Source organism: Pleuronectes platessa, chromosome 6 (assembly GCF_947347685.1).
Source record: "Pleuronectes platessa chromosome 6, fPlePla1.1, whole genome shotgun sequence".
Taxonomy (NCBI): Eukaryota; Metazoa; Chordata; class Actinopteri; order Pleuronectiformes; family Pleuronectidae; genus Pleuronectes; species Pleuronectes platessa.
In genome coordinates this window covers 9,852,227-9,873,780 of record NC_070631.1, presented here as the reverse complement: position 1 = coordinate 9,873,780, position 21,554 = coordinate 9,852,227, and the positions used below count along the sequence as shown (strand labels likewise).

Here is a 21,554-nt window from a genome sequence, read left to right as displayed (position 1 = left end):
CAGCTGCCGTCTGACTGCATTAGAGCGGCAACTAGTGCAGAGGCGGCGGAATTGGAAGGTCCTTCTGCGCATGCGTTAAATGCGTTAAAAAAAAAACCGAATTAATCCTGTAATTTAATCATAACGCGTTAGGGTTAGCTATGTCTTTGCGTCACAGAATGTAACCAATGTTGTCCATCTCCAGTCGGCCGCTCCTATCAACGACTTCGGGCCCCAAAGGCCACCAGAATGCAGCGAACAACATGGATACAACGCCAAATTCCAACAATTCCCTGATATTTGAGGCACCAACGTGTGTGGCTGTGTGCGCGGCAAAATGTTGGTCACCCCCGACAAAATCTCACTCCAAGGTTTTTTGAAAAGTTGGCAGCTCTGATAATTCTGATGAACCTGAGGACCTTCTGGACGGGAAGATCGTGTTCCAAAAAAACAAAGATCGAACATTCAGTAAAACCAAGGTGATATGCACACTCTGCGAGAAGACGTTATCGTTTCACCGTAGCAATACCCGCCTAACCACCGCAACGCGAAGCATGTGTTGGTCGGCGAGGGGCGTTCAAGTGGAATGCGACAAACCAGACTCACTCGCAGGACACATTGTGCAAAAGAAGCGGTCAGCTTTACTGTCAGAGAATTTGAACAAGTTAGTTTGCCTCACCAACTGGCTAAAGACCGAGTAGCTAAGAGGGCCTTTAGAGGCATTAGATTGTATCATGGTGTGGTTAATGGTTGTGTGACAAAAAATATAAAAAATGTCAACCATCCTATGGCTAAGAAGCTCAAATAATTTCTGTTTGATTTAAAAAAAAAAAGTTTTATTCAACCACACAATGGCTAAGGAGCCCGAATATTGTTTAGGATGAAGATTATATTAATGTTCCATATGGAAAAGCAATGATAACTGCTGAAGAACTGCTGAGTTGCAGCACAAAAGAAAAGTTAAATGTCATAAATCTTGTTTTCACAAAAATATTCCGAGAAAATCGGTAATGTGATTAATCATGATTAATCCATAGAAACCTGTGATTAATTTGATTAAAAATTTTAATCATTTCACAGCCCTAGTAATTACACTCTCTCATTTACTCCACCAACATGTTTTATTTGCTAGTTGCCCACTGATCCAGCTGTATTCAACCTGTGCTTCTTAACCTTTCACCTGAAAAGCTGGTATTGGTTGCTCTCTGATTTGAAAAGATTTGACTCATGTATCTTTACATAGCTTAGTAGAATTATCTTTGGGACCTTTGTAGTTTTACCCATTACTATTAGCAAATGTCTGTCATTTCGACACCACCACATCTTTGCAATGCATTGTGTTAAATGTTCTCATATACTTTCGATTTTAAAAACGAGATAAGAAGCTGAGAACATTCTTATTTATTTGAATATTTACTTCAGTAGAATAATAAGTAAAAATACACCCCCCTTACCACAGCTGATGTGTCTGTGAAAGAAAACGGAATTTGGTCATAGAAACACTTGGAAATGAAGAGCAAACAAAAGGAGGTTTAACAAAATAGAAAAGGTATCTTGACAGCCAGATTACTAAAATACAATTTAAATGTTTAAACAAATATTGGGAAAAGATTAGCATGTTTTGTAAAATTATGAATGAAAAAAATATTTTTTGCTGCAAATGTGCATCAGTCACTGTCCAGCTGATTTAAAGTTAGGGAAACCTTTCAGAGCAAAGGCTTTTCAAGGTGTGCGTCCATCGTGTGATTAAAACAAAGAGTAAACTTGTAAAATGTGAAGAAGACCGAGAGTGAACGAAGGCCGAGCTGAAGCTGTTCACTGTGGGACTGGAAACTCTCATACACTCATCTGCCCCTCCTGAACTCTCACCTCCTACCTTTCAACTAGTTGCAGTGGACATATACAGTGGAGGAGTAACTGGGTGTAATGGTGTAATGAATAGTAAATAATGCAGCAGTGTCATCCACTGCGACCCAGCCATCATTCATTTTTCATGGATGTGTGTGGATTTAGACCCCCCTGCTGGTTATAAATGCTCATTACAAAAATCTAGCCATCAGACTAATGCACTCTTTGAATCCGAATCTAGTAAAAAAGAAAACAAAGAAGAGCAGTTGCCCACAAGTTTGGACAGAGCGTGCATCAGTCTCCTAACTTCTCCATTCAGTTTAACACCCTCATCAATATGTCCAATGAGATCCCAGAAAGCGTTTCAAAGGTATGCCAGCGTGTCGTCGAGTCGGACGTGAGAGCCTCGCCTGTTCCCCAGCATAACCACTCATTATTATTTCATATTCTATTCACTAGAGACAACCTGCACTTCTTTCATTTCAGTTCCTCTAAAAAATCCATAAATCACATAAAGATGCAGTACTTCTCTAAAAAAGCAGGAACTATTTAATTGTGTCACGAGACATTTGCAACAATGAACTCTGTACGATGTTGCGGCTCTTCGCCCATGAAAGAAGCATTTAATACTTTGCATATGATGTCAATAGGATTTATTATAGATATGTCTTCTATAAGTCGGAAACTGCTCATAGAGCTTGTATAAAAGCTTTCATCCCACAAAGAACACAAACATTTGTATAAATAAATAGGAGGAAAATACATTAACATTCACATGATCAAATTCCCAGTTACCCTCACATTCTTCATTGGCTATATACTCAATTGAAATCTACGAGGGGAAATTACAAAAGCAACATTTCGAGTTCTATCTTATAGCTTGAATTGACTTAAACATTCACAGTGAAGAGGCAGGAACCTCACCAGAGAACAGAAACTGAAAGAGAAAGGTTGATTTAAGGAAACCATACTGGGACCATACTTGAAAAAGAAAGCAATTTCCCATTTGCTTAATTCTTCATTATTATTCTCCTGTAAGCTGTGTTTAATGATATGAACAGTATTGGTTTTACCGTGCACGTTTTGCGAGATTCAACTCTCTCCTGTATTTCTCTTTGTTGGCTGTTCGCCGGAGGGTGAAGCTCATGCAGCACTTCTTGTTTTATCTTCAATACGTGTATGTATGCATGCATACAGTATGCGTCTTTCAATAAATTAACTCAGAACTGTTACTTCAGATGCATAACCCAGTGAGAATTCAATCTAGGAAGATATTCAAAGCAGCAGCTTGTGGCTTATAACTGTAGAAACAGAAGCTGCAGCGACTTTATGTTGACAAGTACAAATTCCAGCAGTTTTCAAATAAGCCGGTGCCATATAACAACGAACAACACAAAGGTGAAGAGAAAACGTGAGAAAGGTGCTCTAGTATTGCTTTACATAAAAAATTGTCCACATACCTTCCCGATTCCCCAACCCCCCCACCCCCAGGACCAAAACCTTCAGAAGAGAAAAGTTTCTTTTGATTGATAAAACTTCCCCTGTGCATTTCGGCAGATCGATAAAATCTCATTCCGATATCCTGTCAGTAAAAATATGGCATTCATAAGAGAAACAACATTTCACAGATTTTTTTTCCTTCATCCAGTGTTATAATTAAGTAAAGTTCGACATGTTCCAGGCCACTTGGTGTGTTGAACCTCCTTAGTGGGCAGCGAGGGAAACTCCTTTGTCACGTAAACATTGTGGCAGGTGAACAAAAGAAGAGTGTCCTCATACACACACACAACTCCGCCGCCTAGGGACACACAACGTCTGTCCATTGTTTTCATATGAGCTGAAAGTGTCTGTTCAGTTCAAAGAATTTCTGCCTCATCGTCGTCGTCCTCGGAGCCTGAGGGTCCCTGGCGAACTTCATCGTACCACTTGTTGGTCAGGGTCTTCATCTGGATCCGGCCTCGTAACAGGTCCTGTCAGACACAGATCAGTTACATACACAACACGGACCCACACATAGGCATGCAAGCAAGAATAAACAGGACCCTACAGGAATACAGACATGAACAGGAGCAGATGGATGAACTAAAGCACACATCTCAGAGTAAAGTACATCTCTGACAACGCCCAAGTTGGTGACCCCCTTGTGGTTTACTGAAGATAAAATCCTTTTGAGGTTGAAATGTCTTCCCCTGGCAAACAATTTAATGTTGCTCTGTAAATGACCAGGACATTTTGAAAGTGCGTCCCCTTCTAAACAAATATTTGCTTAACGTCCAAAAACAATAAACTGAGTCAAACTGTAAATCTCCTTCATGGGAGTAAATATTGCTGTGGTCGCGGGAAAATTTACCAAGACTAATGATGTAAATGATAACCGCAGTTAATTTGATTTGCATTAAGTGCTGTGAAATCAGATCTGATGCTGGGCTGTTTAGACACTTGCAGTTTTCTGCTGCTTGAACAGTGGAAGTAAGTACAGTGTGTGAGGAAATGTAAGATAAATGATGTGATGTTATTTTAGCTCAATAAAAAGATACATTTATCTATGGGGGGATCTGGGGGAGTTCTGTAATAATCATTTTAAACGGCTTTAACTATATTACTGTTGTAAACATTCATATAATTCCCAAAATCTTAGAATAACCATTCATCTTATCAGCTTCACACTCGGCTTGTGGGTTCTTCAGGGCCCAAGGAAATGAGGTGTCGAATTTACTCAAATACTGCAGGTCGCTTTTACAGTAACAGGCGAGTATCCTTGTGCAGCTTAAAGAAAACTTAACTTCTGAGAGAAAGTACAACAATTACAAGCCTCATAAAAGAGGAATTCACTGGGTGGGTGATGTACTGTGAAACTTGTCTGTTTATTGGAATCTGTATAACTGCAATCAAATGTAAAGTGTTTAAGTGGTCGCGAACAATATCATGTCACCTCACAGAACTTCTGTTCTCACTCACCTCTTGCGTAAGCCTGCGAGTGAAGAAGGGGTTAAGGTACTTAGCATCAAGCCACAAAAAGCCCTTCAGATCTCGTCTCTGGTAGATGTGAGCCTCGTACTCCTCCTCTGTCAGTTCTGATAGGTGCTCTGCCTCAATGGTGTTACCCTAGAGAGACACAGGGAGAATAAAGGAGGGGCAGAGAGTCAGATAGATGGATAAAAAGAAATGAAGTGAGACGGGCCAACAAATGAGACAAGAGGTGAAAGACACGGAGGAGATGGGAGGAGGTTTGGTGCAAGGACAAGTCACAGTGACAGGACAGCGCTGAGGGTGCGGGAGAGTCGAGATCACACGCAGAAGGATGAGGGAGAAAGAGCAGAGGGAGCAAAGAGCGAGGATCACATCAAAGAGGGCATGAGAGCCGTAAGAATAAATGCTAGATCCAGTCGCTGGTACCCTGGGGTGTAGCACTTCGCTTTGGAAGACATCAAACATGCAAATACTGTACACACAAGTTATGCAAACACACACACCACAAGCTGCCTGTGACATCAATGGGAGGATGCACTTAGAAAGACCCATCAACCAGAGCCAATGGAGTCTTGTCAAATATTTAACACAACAGCTTTCAGTCAATTCTGGTGAATTATATTTTTACTAGTTGTAGGGTTTTATCTGTGCGTGTGCATCTTTGTGATGAGAGTGCTTTGCTTCCCGCTGATTCAGTGACTCTCACACAAACCACAATAAACCCTTTGATGCTTCTCCCTCTGAAGAGGGCAGTAAGTGTCCGATGGCAAATGGGAGGAGGGCACAGCGACTTTCAAAAAATTGTCTTTGTGTGTGTATGTGCGTCCGTGTGTGTGGGCGTGCAAGCGAACAAGTTGAACCAAAGTGCTTCATCCATTACCATTTTCTCTGTCTTGCTGAGATTGATGTCTTTCTTGCTCTTCCGCCGTGTCTGGCTTTCCTCAATGTCCATGATGCGGATGAGCGGCATGGTCCCGCCTCCCATGAAGAGGATGGTAAAGAGCACGATGATGATAGTGGTGGTGCCAATGAGCTGCCGCTTCTCAATGGGCTCCAGACCCAGATGGAGGCTCAAAGCGTACGGGATGGCTCCTCTCAGACCTAACAGAGAAACAGACATGAGTGAGACTCTGGAACAAAAACATGTATATATGTAAGCTCGTTTTGTTTTCATTAACAATATTAGGGCTGATTATATGGATTGTTTTCTTTAATTCATTATTAACAACGCAACCCACAGCTTTATGAAATTATCTACTGGTATATTATTGATCTATAAAAATAGCATAAAATAAAATAAAGTGGCCTTCACCGATTACAGAATCTATCAGGATATCTTTTAACTATTTTTTCTGGTCATAGGTTCAAAAACCAAACCTAGAAAAGAACAAAGTCTATGAAATGATAACCCAAATAGCTGCTGCTTAACTTTCTGTGATCTAATAAACAATCATCACTACCTGTTTTAACCTCTGGTTGTTAATGCTTTCACTTGGCGCCCGAGACGGGCTAAGTATGTTAGGGAAATGACAGCTCACTGGTAACACACTGGTAACACACTGGTGAAAAGGTTCACTGTATCATCTCACCACTAAACCACATGATGAACATCATTTTGGGTGTGATCTTGTGGTCTCTGAAGAAGTTCAGCAGGAATGACAGAGGAAAGATGTTCACCGCTCGGCCGAGAAGAACCAGGAACTGTTGAGAGAACAAGAGCTGTAACACCGACTGTCATGGCAACAATCTCAAATGCCATTCAGATAAAAACAAAGAAGTACAAGAGCACTTACTATGCACCAGCTCACAAAGGATAATTCAAAATTATGTGGGAAGCTAAAAATGGAGAGACCAAGGAAGGCAAACACACACGTCTCTGGGGAGAGAAATTGAGAATTTGTGATGAGAACAAATTAAAAAAATTGAAAACAAAGAGAAAACCGCAAAAATAAGAAGTGCTACTGACCACACATGAAGGCTACTGTGCGCAGTGTCTGCTGCATGAGGATCTGGGTGACAGGAGACAAGTTGTGATGGGTGTAATGAGACATCACAATCCCAGCAAACAGGATGGACATAATCCCTAAAGATAGAGAGAGAGCATGGTATTACAAAGCAGTCCTAAAAAGTATAACGTGCAAAATGCTGTCAAATGTAACTGTGTATGCTCACCAGATAGTTTTAATCCCTCTGCCAGGCCATAGGGTAGATATGCAAATATGATCATCATCCCAAACTCCAGAGAAGGAGTCTTCCTTAGGTCAAAGTGTTTCAGAAACTGGTCGCAGAGTTAGGGAACATTTAACAAAACCAGACAATACAGAGAAGACTATCAAGTACTTAAACACACGTGGACAAAAGAAGTCTGGATACAACGGCAGAGATGAGTCCGGTGAGGGTTCCCAGCGCAGCAGATCCAAAAAACATTTTGAGAAAATACCCCAACGCTTGCACAAAAGTCTCCCAGCCTGTAACCGTGGAGTTTTCTGAGTTGCTAAAGAAACCCTCAGCTGTGCTGAAAGACAAAAAAACATTTTTTTTAAACTGAGTGAAGTGAAGATTATTTTTGTTATACCTCTTTCTGACTCTAGAGGGCAGAAACACTCCACCACTGAATCATCAAAATTTAGCAGTATGAGAGAGAAAAAGATAGAAAGCTCTTGATTTAACATAGTTGTGGGGTCCAAAAACAAGGAGCCCACTATACTCTGACCTGTCCAGTTAAAATGGATTCTTTGAGGGTTAAGACTTGCTCAAGGGAGTTATGGGTAGAATAAGTTTCATGGACAGGGCTCCATAGTTTGTAATGTTATCAAAGTCATGTTGGCTAAACAGTAGTTAGCTGAACCACCCCAGTGACTCTACTAGAATTTAAAATGAAGGGACTTCTATACTTCTGTAATTGTAAACACATCAGGAACTATGAAGTGTTTAAGGCAAAGATAAACTATTATGACATAATAATGCTTCATTATTTCCTCTACAACATCTGTGACTTCTTTGTAGTAAATACAATCCCATGTAATGAGCTACCAAATTCTCCCACTTGACTCATTTTATTATAGACTTTGGACTTTAATTGGGTGAAAATAATTTATCGCCATGTCCAAAAAGAAGCATTTTGGATAGTTTATATTTATTGTGGTGGGAAGTAGGAACAGAAACAATCTACTTGTTTATTTGGCGAATTTAAATCCTTCTTAAAATTGACAGTTATTCAGACACACAGTCGTAATTAATAATCTGCTTTTACAGTTTTTCTCCATTGCTTTGGCTCATTTCACGAAACAGAAATGACATTCTCAAAACAACACGTGCAAACCTCCAAACCACTGGGCAATTGTTCACAACAGATTGGAATATCTCATTCCTTTAATCAAATTGCAATTGTATTACCACATCCTTGCACATGACAAGTACAATTTCCAACAGCTTGCACAAATTTCAAATGATTTAGAACACCTTTGCAAACGGTTAGGTACAATTGCCTTCAGTTAGCCCAATTACCAATTGAATATATATTGCTGGTCAAAACTGACTGTCGCTTCTCAGTCAAGTGGTTGTTCTCTGCAGAACATGTTGGCATAATTTCATTGTTTACATCATCACCTGCACAATAGTTCACTCTACTGTCAAAATCGTACAGGCACATAATACCATGAAAAACATCATGGTATATACTATAATAAGGATATCTTGGATCATTGGCTTAATTTTCAGGTGCAACTAGAACTTTAGTAATCAAGGTTGAGTTTCACACATCTCATCACCAGTCACACAGTAAGTTTACAGTTTGCTGAACCATCTATGTTATTTTGAGAGATGAGCCACAGCAAGCGAGAAGGAAATTTTCATTTTGGGGGCTTTGACTATTTATATGAGAAAATGATTTGCTTTTGAAACTTGAGTTAACTGTTTTGGGTGAGATATGACCTTTTGAAGGTGATCTATGTAGTTGTGCTGAACCATATGGGCTATTTTGCCAATTGCACTTAGAGCTCTGAGAATGTCATTTCTGTTTCGTGAAATGAGCCAAAGCAATGGAGAAAAACTGTAATGCTCAAGTTCCCAAGTGAACGCTTTAGCCATGTGGTTGCATTGAAAAAATGATCCATCTAGTAGAGTAGCTTTCCAAGAAAGCTCGTCTGCGAGCTGCTATCAACAAGCAAATTGCCAGGATTGTTCAGCCAATCTATTATTCATGCGTTCATTTACCCTACATGGGCACACAGACACTTGAGATCTGTTTCACATTTAGCTGGTTGTGAGCAGGAGAGACAAAGCCAGTGAATACTGACACAGAAGATGAGGTGATATGTGCAAACAAGGTATTCCTGCCAACTGTCCGTTTCTGTCAAACCTGTCTGACAAGACTTTGTTTCTGTGTTCACGTGGGCCACCAATCTGACGACAGTATTATAACAGATCACAGTCTTCGCGTGTGGTGGTAACACACGGTGATACTACAAATAGACTGCTGCTCAAGTATTCAGTTCCCTTTCTGACAGATATGAAGACCTGAGGGTGTCAAAGGGACTTTTATTCTCTCATGACTGGAAAGATGATTTTCTTATCCGACACAAAGGCAATGAAAACCTTCCAGTAACAATTCAACAAACCTTATCTGTGAACGCCATGGATGTCATCCACATTCATCTGCTTGACAGATTGATAGAGCAAACAGCAGGTGGCGTTCAAAGGTTGACAGATGTCACTGACATCTTCCCTTAATCACCACTGTGTGTGAGGTGTACTGCACTGGAGCAGATCAGTGCAGCAGAACAAGGAGAACACAAGTCCTCCCAGCATCAAATGATAAAATAAATATAAATATATTTTCAGAAAACCTGAAAACTAAATTACAAGTAATTCTGAGAGTTTGGGGTTGTTTTGAGACTAGACCCTATCCTGATGTTCATCCCTAACCCTAACTTATCATCACCAGTCTTTCTGCCTAAACCCAATCAGAGGCAGGGTAGGTACAGCCACCTATGACTCAGAGGGTTTTTCCATGTTCGCAACATTTAGAGGTTAGTGGTGTGAAGCTGAGCAAAGTTCACGCACGGGCAAATGTACAGTAAACATATCCAGTGTATGTTTGGGAGAGCAAACAAGCCATGAGGGGGCGGATAGGGGCTCTTACTTGGTGAGGACAATGGAGACGGCGTCATTGAGTATGCTTTCGCCAAACACCAGCATGTTGAGGACAGGGTCCACGTTGAGGGCATTAAAGATGGCGATGGTTGCTACAGGGTCGACTGCTGAGATCAGCGAACCAAAGGCAAAGCTACAGCAGGGCAGGGAGGACAGAGAGTAAGTGGAGAGTTACAGTTTAATAGTGGTGAAAATAAACTTTTACAGGCATGAAAGTACCTAGAAAACATTCAGAAACAAACACAAATGAGCCGGGACAAAATATCTACAAGCCAACAGAGACAAGGTCTGCAGCACAATCATATTCAGTAATTTGAGTCTCATAAATATGCCTCTGAAACAACCTGAAATACCGAATCAAGGTTGTATGCCTCAACCAGCTACTGCAGTTTCCTTCTACACTCTTTTTTTTTCTTTTTATTCCAGATTCACAATTTCAGTCTAAGTGAATGTTTGTACCAAATTTAAAGAGAAACTCCCTCATGTAGATCTGAGAAGAATATAAACATACTTTGAGGCCACTGTGACCTTAACCTTTGACTAACAAAATCAAGTGAGTAAATCCTTGAATCCAAGTGAATAATTGTGCCAGTGTTCTCTCTTTGTTCTAGGAAAGAGTAAAGGATGTCACAGTACAAATGAAAAGCTTTGTAAAGGTTATTTACACAAAGTATGTGCAAGCACACTGTCTACAAAGGGTTTGTAGAAGAGTAGTTAAATGTGTAGGCAGAAATTGATGGCTTGATACAGTACAGTATGTGCTGGGACAAGAACAAACCAGAAAACAAAAACAGTGTAAATCAAAACCTTTTGGGACTTTCCCGACCAAATCTAATCTGTTCTTACTAAGCCCATGTCCTGAATTCCCATAATAACATTAAAATCTGCTGAGTCATTTCCACTTTAAGGACAAGTGAGACTAAAAACATTCTCATCGCCAACGGCGACACCCTGCTTGAATACATAACACACACACACAATTCGTTCAGACTGTGTACAAACAGGGATCTTGTGCACATTTACAATCCCAAGTTTTACCAAAAACACATGGGTGTGGAAAAGCGTGAGTCTCAGTTATAGTATTTCCAGCAACCCTGCCAATGAATGGAAGTCAAAAGCTTTCAAACTTAACAAGAGACTGAAGGTGTCAGTGATGCTGCTGTAGATTAAGAATTTCCCTTTATGTTGCTTTGGACAGAAAGAGTGAAAAGTATAAAGGTACAACAGTTAAATCTTTAGAAGTTTGAAGATATTCTTAATCTACAGCAGCATCAGGTGAGGGTTGGCAGAACAGGCTGAGGCAGGATGTAACCTGTTAATTCTGCTGCAGAGACCACGTGTTCCTGTGTACAGCACATCGACGTCGCCCTTATCACCAAAAGTTCTCTTGACATCTTCGTCAGGGTATCCTACCTGTTTGGTGCCGCTTTTTCATAGATAGATATTTGTATTCTGGAGAAACTGCCTCTCAATCGTATATTTTTGTTCTAACATACAGCCGCCTCCTGAGAATGTCAGTAAAAGCATCCAAAGTATGTCTGAAAAGCCGCTTAAGCGATACATGAATACTAGCTAGGGGGTAAAACTCTCACCTATCAGTCATTGACATCTTGTAGATCACATCGACCTGAGGAAACACAAAGACACCCGCACTGACACAAGTGTAGCACAACTGAGACAAGGGAACTAGTCTAAGATTGTAAGAAAAATAAGAATGTATTAATGGTAATAAAGTCAAAGAGAAACTCATAAACAAGTACCCGCTCACACAACAGTCCCTAACAACGACAGAGCTGTTAAAATCCTTACCTGTCCGAGGAAATAGATTCCTCCTCCGACTATGAAGGCGGAGATCGTTGTGCCAATCACAGCAAAGAGGGTGATGGAGCCAATGTTCTGGAAGAAGTTCCCCTAAACGTACATGGACACACATTTTAAGTATTCATGGGCATAGTAGCATGATATTTGAAGTAGCATGGTGTTAGATAACATGTAGCCAGCATTAAGTAGGGCACAGTATAGGTACAGAGAAAAGGGTTATAAGTCATGGAGCTGAATGTATCTGAAAGAGGTATGTAGGTTTGTCAGTTGAGCTTCATGCGCGCACTCGGTTGTACCTTGTGTAAAGAGTATCCAGACTCGAAGATGATGGGAGGCAGCAGCAGAAGGAAGAACATGTTGGGCCGGAACATTTCCTCCTCCTTTAAGAGAAGAAGGACAAAGTTACAAATAAACAATTCAAATCCACATTCAATGGTACTAAAGCTGCAGGGATAAGGTGATAGATTATTAACTTTGGCTTTGAGCTGCACGCTGGTCAGCAGAAATAAATTGTAAAGATATGGGGAAAAGTCCAGTTAAAGTGAAGAATGGAAAAGAAAATTCTCATTCAAATCATATATACTTTGAAAAGGGAATGCAGCCTTTTTAGTAGAGGGAACAGGGACATTTTGTATGGAACAATTTTACTTGGACAGGGTTATTACACATTCTGAAATACTGCAAATCAGCACCGTTAAGTGCCAGCAAATTATGTGTGTCGCAGGATAATAAAACAGGAATCATTTTTATCACATAAAACACGTGCTTGTTGTTATTATTAAGTAGTCCTCAACAAATACTACCAAGTATGTGTCAGACTGATGAAGGTCGGTTCAGTGATCATTATAACGTCATACTTAGTCATGGGAAAGGGAAAGTTGTGATGTGGGAGGCCATGAATGAGCTGTGAGTAACAGCCCTTAATGTGACAAAATTCATTTGGATGTGGACCCAAGGATGGCGCGCGCACCCACACATCCGCACCCACCCACCCAACGTTTGACAGGCTCTCTTCCACTTGCTTTAAATAGGATGTGAATACCAACATATGCTTCTTGTACTTCTATCTTAGTGAGGATACTTATTGACAGAATGTATTCCCTAGGGCTTAACCTAATCTTAACCATCCAAACTAAAAGCCTTACCCTAACCCTTACCCAAAGCTAATTCTAACCCTAAAACCAAGTCTTAACCCTCAAATGATCTCCCAAATTGTCCTCACATGCCAAAAATATCCTCATTGTGTAGGGTCAATGTTTAAAATGGCCCTCACAAAGATATTGATACACACACATAAACACAGACAGAGAGAATCCCTGAGACCTTAGCCCTTTGATTATTTAAGCGATATAATGAGATCATTGTTGCTTCTCAGTTAAATGGGCCAACATCACAGATCACACGTAGGAATCATGTGCCTATGCGTTACGCTCTGGCTGCCAATGTGTCTGTGGGTGACAGGGGAGTGTGTGTGTGTGTGTGCGTGCGGTCTAAGTATTGCTCATGTTGTGGGGAAATCATTAGTCTCCTATCATTAGGTTCCTGTTAGTCTAAAACTAACAGGAAGTTTCATGTGAGGTTTTATCAAATAGGAGTTCATTCACACATGTTTCTGTAGGAACGAAACCAAAAACTTTTGCAGAATGAAAAATCTCATTTTATGATTTTTTTTGACTGATTTTAGAAGGGATGCCATTAATTCTTAAAATCTGTATCAATTAACCTGTTAACTTATCAATACATTACTAGGATTAATATTGATATTATTATTGATTAGGCGATTTATCACTTAATTAATAAATTCTAAAAACTATTTATAATGCATATCACAATTACTCAGAGCCCAAGGTGGCATTTTCAAATTGGTTGTTTTTTCAACCAAACAATTTCAGAATATTTCAATTCACAATGATATAAAGAAACACAGCAAATTATGACATATAAATTGCAGATTTGTTTTTGCATATCTGCTGGATAAATAAACAATTATTTAATTTATTCATAAAACTCTTGTTGATCGACTAATTATTCAGTAGGTAAGAAATCGCCACATTGACCTCCGGATACCACGGACCATGGACCTATGAGGGGTGAGATTTCAGGACCATGGATGCTGAAAGACAGCAGAGAAATAAAACAAGTTGTAAAAGAGGGAAAGATGAATCCAGAGAGCAGAGGAGGGGCATACTCTTGGGAAGTGCTGAGACAGAGATTGAAGTAAATGAGAAAAGATGAATACCAAAGATGAAGAGAACACAGTTAAAAGAGGGTCGAGAGATTACAGAAAATATGAGCGGGAGCGACGGAAAGGACCTTCATTCAGGGTACAGGCTCCCTGAAGGATCAGCTTTGACAAACTGTGACATCACCCCATGGAAAAAGGCCCCTGAAACCACAATTAAAACTGCTCTCCTTGTGTGTCTCTCTCTGCGGCATGGGAGATATCTATTAAAAGTATGTGCTGCCTTTGGGGCTTAAAACACACCACTGCAGTCACTGAGGAAAAATGAAGAGCCTAGATTAAACAACGCATGCTAGAATGCCATAACAGAAAGCAAACTAAATTATTATCTGAAGCACACTGGAGATGCAAATATATTCACCTATGCATCTCTCTCTGTGCTTGGCCTGCAGAGACAAATTGCTGCTAGCGAGTTGCTTTGTACTAGCATGCCTATTTCTTCTTCAATCTGTGTCAGAGCACAGGGGAGAGATGGGCAGATGAGAGAAAAGGAAAAGCGGTGAATAGTACCAAGAAAAGCACAGGCGGGAAAAGAGCTTCTCTTCACACGCTGGATTGTACGAAGGGGACTGAAATTAGAGCAGTTGGTCGGAGGAGGAGGAAAGAAAGCAGATTGGTGGTGGCAGGATGCTGCCGCCTACGGGGTTTGCACACCCTTGGTGGTTTGTGAGTAAATCCTGGAGGCTTGCTAGATTAGCAAGTAGGCCAGCTTTAGAAACGTGCTATTGACTGGAAATGTCACACAGCTTGAAGGTTATACACACACATACAAGCCTGTATATATACACAATATTCACTGCCACTAGATGTCACAAAAGAGAAGGGGGAAAAAAGCTTCGTTGTCGACACCATTGGCTTCACTTGGTTAACCTTTAAAAGGTTCCATATGAGATTTTAAACATTAATAAGGCCAAACATATTCTGCGCAGAGAGTGAAGTCACACTCCCTCTGTGAGTGTCTTGTTATCCCAGCATTCAGCATTGTTTGTTATAGTGGCTGGGCGAGTTCATGTCAGTTCAGCGTCCTGCCCTGTGAAACGGTTGGTCACCTCCCATGTTGATAATGTGTAATGGCACCAGCTCTGATTGACAGGGATGTAAAGAATTACATCTGGTAGCCAGCAAATAACTTTTTTAATATTGTTCCGAGATGCTAGTGGCGACATCAAGTGGCAGCGAATATTGTCAATAGCTGATAAATAAGTGCACTGTAGACACATATTTCAAAAGAGGTGCAAGTGAAAAAAGTTATGCTGATAGAATGATAGTTTGGCCACTGGCTGTGTTAGTCACTTACAGGTGACATTGCGCGCCCTCCTCTAAGTGGCTCTCTCAAATACAAATAGGTCAGACATAATAGATTTGCATCATAGCCTGGGTCTCCAACAGCCTTAACCACTTAGCATATCCATGCTCCTGCAAAGCAGCTACTGAATATCACAGTGTAACATCATAACGCTCTACTCAGACAGTTTTCTTAATGAAGCTGTACAGAGATAATCGATCATGAAGACATGTGGATGTATGAGCAGGTATGCTTACTCAAAGTTAGACACAAAAACAGCGTGTATGAGACACGAACAGTTTAAAAATTCACAGGACAGGGGAAAACAGGGAAAGGGGCTTCAGGGGCTCTGGTTACTAGCGCCGATGACTCAGCAACACCCAGGGGCCCCCAGGATAAAAAACAATGGCCCCCTGTGTGCAAGAAACACTAACACAACCTGTCCTGTTTTCCTCCCTCCCCCTCACTCTACACATCCCTCTTTCTACCTCTCTTGTTCATTTGTTCTCTCACTCAATGGCAGAGAACAAGGAATGTTAATTAAAGGATGAGATCCAGGAAGAAATAAAGGAGGGCTCACAGGGACAGGCAGGGGGAGATACCCAGCAAAGAATAGCGGATGCCATCATGGATAGGTAACGGGGGGAGATAAAGAGATGGGATTTGTAGCAAAATAAGCGAGCAGGAAATGAATGACTGAGGAAAACAGACAGGCAGACGACCAGAGATGAAATAGTGCAGCACACCAACCTCACATGTTTACTGGGTTTGGGTGGGTGGGGGATTTCCTGGTGAAATTTGCAGTGGGATGAATTGCATCATTCAAGAACTAGGGAAAGCCGGTTTTCAATAAACCAACACTTGTGTATTTGTGTTAGAAAAGTGACAATAAGCCCTGTATGGATGTGCATGTGTGAACATAACACAAAGTGCTTTCTACTGGTTGTTGAGAGTGGAAAAGTGCTTTATGAATGAAGTCTATTTATCATGAACCGTTTTCAAATTGTATATGAAAATTAAATGAATGTTGGTTGCATTTCATTCAGCTGTTTCAGACTCTTACTTGACAAACTGTTTGTGTCATCCATGCAAACCTTGTTGTTCAATAATTAAATGGCTTATTCTGAATAAGATCTACTATCTACAGCCAGGTGAATCCGAGACTTTTGTCACAGCCAAATTGAATATTAATACGTCCAAATTAACCATTTGCATTTCTCCGGCCGTGCTGATACTGTTTTAAAATGATGTTTGGACATCTGTAGGCTTGCTACCTTCAGCTGCAGTACTCACACCATCACCTTTTTTTCAATCTAAAAACTGGTGGGAAAATAACTGCTTTAACATGTCAAAATCAAGCAGGTGGAATCGAGCATTTCACAAGACAAAAAACACTAATTTTCGCAACCCTGGAGGAAGTGTGGCTTTTCTCAAATTGTAGCCGTTGATTATTTCCAAGGAATAGGACAACTACGCCCACAACCTGCTGCAAGCTGGCAATCAATTTGATTTCAGATTTTCAGCTTTTATTTCGATGTGAATGTGGAACAGAATTTAGGACACGAGACCTTTGTATTAACCAGACCACTACATTTTCAGTGGGCAAAAGTAGCAAATGGTCTTAAATTAACAATAATTGATTTCACAATCCTTGTTTAAAAGAGCTACATGAAGCCTGAAAACCACTAACTTCCTCAAACTGTTGCATTCGTCACATCCTTTCACTGCAGACTCTTTTGTTTCCTTTTTTTTTGTTGTAAATTTTACAAGAGGAATCTATTCTTAGGAAGGGGAATGCTGTGCTCGTGATGAAGGTCTAGTGAATCACTTGGCAAGTCTAAAGCATTCAATTTCCCCTGGATATAAGCCTTTTCTGTGTTTTGAGTCTCAGTCTTGCTGGATGATGAAGTTTCTCCTGATGAGTTTAGCTTCACCTCGCTCTAATTTGCTGATGAAATATTCCTGTAGACATCAGAATTCTGTACTACCATCATGAGTTACCTTATCAATAAAGATTAGTGAGTCTATGAGTGTCCCAGAAGCAGCGATGCAGGCTTAGGCCATGATTCCACCTCGATCATGTTTCACAGAGGAGATTGTTTTTTCTAGCTCGTGAGCAAATCTGTTGTTTCTCCACATTTTGGCCTTTCTATCACTTTGTAGAGGTAAATATACGATTCATAAAACTTTATTCAACAACTTTTGTGGCTCATTGCAATAGCTCTTAGCAAATTACAATTTGGCCTTTTGATTCTTATGGTGCTCTGCATCTTGGTGGTATGAGCTCTGTATTTCTGCTCTCAGAGTCTTTGACTGTGATACCTTGACCACTCCTCTGTGGAAGACGGTGATTTTATGTTTTTCTTCACAGTTTTCACTAAGATTCTGGTTCGATATCTGTTGCTCAGCACAACAGTTGTTCGTAATTGTTGTATCGAGTTTAACTCATGTCTCATATTCATCTTTTCATTGTAAACCCAAATGCCTTGATATTGCCAAAAATGTATAGGGGCTGTGTGTCTGCTGTTCATGTTTGTGTATGGAGGACAGTGGTTGTTTGACTCAATGCTGAATCAATCAAACCAAACTAATCACCATTAATTGCGATATCGGTCATTTATTGTTTAGTGCAGCCAGTGCAGAGTGGATAGAAGAAGAGAAGCTGTGTCGACTTGTCAAACACTGTACCTTCCAGTTGGCTAGCTCCTGGAACTCGATAAGCTTGATGAAGCCTCCCATTAAAATCCCTGGAAGAACAAAAGACATGAAAAACAATATCACTGTTTAAATAATATACTACTTCATATGGACATTTCAATAAAAACAGAACACAGATAGAGTGCAAACCTGAGGGAAAGTGCTATTTTAGTGGTTAAAAGAATGGATTTCTGGCAAATGACCACCATAGTTTGGGGATAAATTAGATACAAAGGGTATAAAAGAGCTATAGTTTTAGTTTTTGTCTTTGAGAGAGTCTCCTTGGGCCTTCAGCTCTCCTCTAACACGGCCCGCAGAACATTGATTAAAAGGGTGAGAGAAACACAAAGATGTGTAAAGGGCAGAGAAAAAGAGAAGATTGTAAAAGAAATTAAGTACAAGCATCAAAGCTGTTTGCAAGACCCAGATTTACAGGTGCCGGAACGAGCTAGCGCAGGGGAAGACACTGACAATGACTAGATGAGAAAGAGGAAGTTATGAGGAAGGAAAAGGTAGTCCCTTCCTGATTTGTAAGCAGAGTGTTATCTCTCTACAGCAGAGTCCCCTGCGCCAAACACTCAGGGAGTGCCGTCTCGTGTGCAGCATGCCAGGCATGCAAGAGGAAAAGACCTTCAGGGTCAAGACAGATGTGTGTCACTGAGTTTGAGAGAGTGTTACTGCAAAAACATGTGAAAAGGGAGACAATGGAGGGGTTTGGAGGGAGTAGAATTATCCTCAAGTTACCTCATAAAAATCAAAACTTTATCTCTGTTTCTCTGAACACTTCCTAAATCCATTCTCGTTCTAAAATACATATTTGATTTAGATTTAAAATATTTTTCTGCTATAACCTTACAAAACTTTAGAAGACGAACACAAACAGTCAGTAATGTTAGGAATCAACTATGACATAAAGTATGGTTCAGAAAGGATTAAGAGAGTACAAGATGTAAATCATGGGAACACTAAGGCATTTACTTCATAATTTAAACATGCTCTTAAAAAGCTACGTTTTATTGGAAAACTACCAAATAAGTTCAAAGTTAAAAAAATACATATTTTCCTAGAGAACTCTTTAGTACAGAAACATTTTACACTCCTAGATTTAGCCTACAGAGAGCGATGCTTATGTAAGACGTACTCACCCAGGGACACAACAGCCACACTCTCTGGAAGAATATTCAACTTGAACTTGATAAGCAGGTGCACCAATATGATGCCGATACCTGGGGAGAGCAAAAAACCACCGAGTGAATATTTTGGACAAACGCATCCATGTCTGCACTGCCACATGTCACACCAACTCAGATCAGCCCAAGTAGTCCCCACATCATCTAGTGTTAAGATCTTGGAAAGCATGTCTTTGACAAAATACAAATCTACTTTCTTGACATAAATAGGACTACAATGCAGTGGTTTGACATAAAAATCTAAGTTGGGGAACGGTGCATTGAAAGATAGTAGCCAAGGCAACCACGTTTATCAATGTGCTAAATCCCGGTGTATGCATATAAGCATAATCATGATGACAAATCCCAAGGCCACAATGAAGTAAGTAAAGGGCAATTCAAACATACATATGGTAAAAAATGCAGTGCAGCAAATGAGGTAATCATAAGACACTGCGTTGGCAACACGAGAAGTTGCAAAGGTCAGTCCATCAAGAAAAGCATTTCCACTCAAAGGGGGAAATAAAACATCACAGGAAGCTCTATTTGGGACCTTCTGGATTGTTCTTTGTAGATTATGTGGACAGTTTATCAGTCAATCCACTTTATGAGTTGGTATAAAAGACGAAAAAATGTTGTGTTTCTCAAAATCAACAGGATGTTTGTCCTGACAAACTATTTGGTCCAAGAGAAAATACCATGGTCTTTTAGTTGGGTACAATAGGCATGATTTATGTATAGAGTTAGTTAGTAACCCTATGCATTATTTATGCCACTTCCAGTCTATAAACCCCCACAGTGGTAAGCTTTTGACTTAACCTGCAGTGAACTAACTTGCCTAATGGGCACTTTGTGCGGCTGAAGAAGCATTTCTTGACCTCACACATGTTAATGTTCAACCACATCCTCTCCTTGGTCTACTTCCTTCATCCGGGATCATCCACACTAAATTTAGTTAAACACTCAAATGGCTGTACATTTGCCGTCCATTGTCGTTTGCATGAAGTCTAAGTAATGCATTTTTTGTAAACCACATTTTTATTGAGCATAACGGATTGAAGCAGAACCAAAAAAAAGAGTCGGGTAGATATTCAGCAACACTGTAACAGAGAGTCTACGTACCAATAACCAGCAGGCTGAAGAATATGGTCAACCCATTGGACTGCTCTTCTTCTTGGGCCTTGACCCCCGTCTGCTGAGGCAGAATGGGTTTGGGGCTTGGAGGAATTGGGGTGGTCGGCTTGACAGTAGTTGTGGCATTGTGGAGGGTCTCATTGCTGTAGTTGTCAGTGCCATTAGACCTGTGTGAGAGGGAATAGTTAGTTGTCTCTATGTGTTAGCCCCGGGACACCCTGGCAATCTGTCCGGGGTGTACCCCGCCTCTCGCCCCATGTCAGCTGGGTTTTGGCTCTTATGACTCTTCTAGATAATGGATGGATAGATGAGGTGGAACAGCCGACTAAAATGAGGAAGACTTGGAAAAGCGTGCATTCAAAGATAGGTGTCAGAGGCAGCAATGTGAAGGTGGTCACCTGTTGTGTTTGTAATCACGACTTTGAATGATTTCCTGTAAGGTGATGACGCTTAGGATGCATAAAATCCACATCCTTTGCATGGATTACAGACAATTTATTCATGACTCAAATCACAAAAACACCATATATATATAAAAGGACATGAGCAGAGTCATTAGTAGATTAGTAGAGTGTGTATATTACACTTGTGAGGGGTGTGTACATACTTGTATGATTTCCAATCTCGGTCAATTTAATGTGCTGTGAGATTCTGGCAGGTTTACATGACGGAATATTGAATTGTAGTCTATTCATACATCATGTATTGCAGTTTTTGCAATAGTACGTCTTAGGATACATATGTACAATGTTCATTTAGCTACATCAAATGGAAATATGCAGTGCATGTCAGCTGATAACAACAAGGTTTGTGATTGGACTGCAGTACATGGGAAATACTAAAAAAGCTATCAGCTAACTAGCTTCACAGTGCTAATAGTGTTAGCTGTGTCAGACCTGACAGAGTATCCGCCCTCTTGTGGGACGTTTGAATCGACTCCGTCTTTTTGCTCGTGTTTCACAGGTGTTTTTCGGTTTTCAGTGGGAGCTTGTTTCACGTCTGCTCCGTCGACATCTCTCTGGTGCAGGTCCAGAGGTTGTCCTCTCTCGGCTCGCACTGGTACGCACGGGTTCACGAGCAACAACACAATGGACAGCAACAAAACGTGACGGCCGACGCCACTCATCCTCAAAGCCGTCCGTTTGTCGCACAGACCCGCAGCGTTTTGTTGTAAAATGTCACTGTCAGTTTCATGTCGACGTCGCCGTGTATCTGTCGACATCACCGCTCCACTTCCGGGTAAAGGTGCCCCAGG

The 21,554-nt window shown here is 40.6% G+C and overlaps 1 protein-coding gene across 1 annotated transcript; it reads right to left on the bottom strand.

The window, feature by feature from the left end:
* Positions 1-2,463: 2,463 nt before the first annotated feature.
* Positions 2,464-21,554, bottom strand: slc9a8 (solute carrier family 9 member 8). The gene is made up of 16 exons (XM_053425034.1): positions 21,196-21,554; positions 20,288-20,466; positions 19,142-19,222; positions 17,988-18,046; positions 12,069-12,152; positions 11,761-11,862; positions 11,544-11,578; positions 9,941-10,084; positions 7,171-7,312; positions 6,970-7,075; positions 6,764-6,880; positions 6,591-6,673; positions 6,387-6,498; positions 5,678-5,898; positions 4,786-4,932; positions 2,464-3,797 (listed from the first exon to the last, which is right to left on the bottom strand). The coding sequence occupies exons 1-16, from the start codon at positions 21,519-21,521 to the stop codon at positions 3,684-3,686; spliced, it is 2,052 nt and encodes a 683-aa protein (XP_053281009.1). The 5' UTR covers positions 21,522-21,554; the 3' UTR covers positions 2,464-3,683.

Coding starts and splice junctions, on each gene's coding strand:
- slc9a8 (XM_053425034.1), bottom strand. CDS start 21,521: ATGTCGACAGATACACGGCGACGTCGACATGAAACTGACAGTGACATT. Junction 6,499..6,590: donor CCTTTGTGAGCTGGTGCATA/GTAAGTGCTCTT, acceptor TTCTCTCAACAG/TTCCTGGTTCTTCTCGGCCG. Junction 5,899..6,386: donor GTTCATCATGTGGTTTAGTG/GTGAGATGATAC, acceptor TTTCTCTGTTAG/GTCTGAGAGGAGCCATCCCG.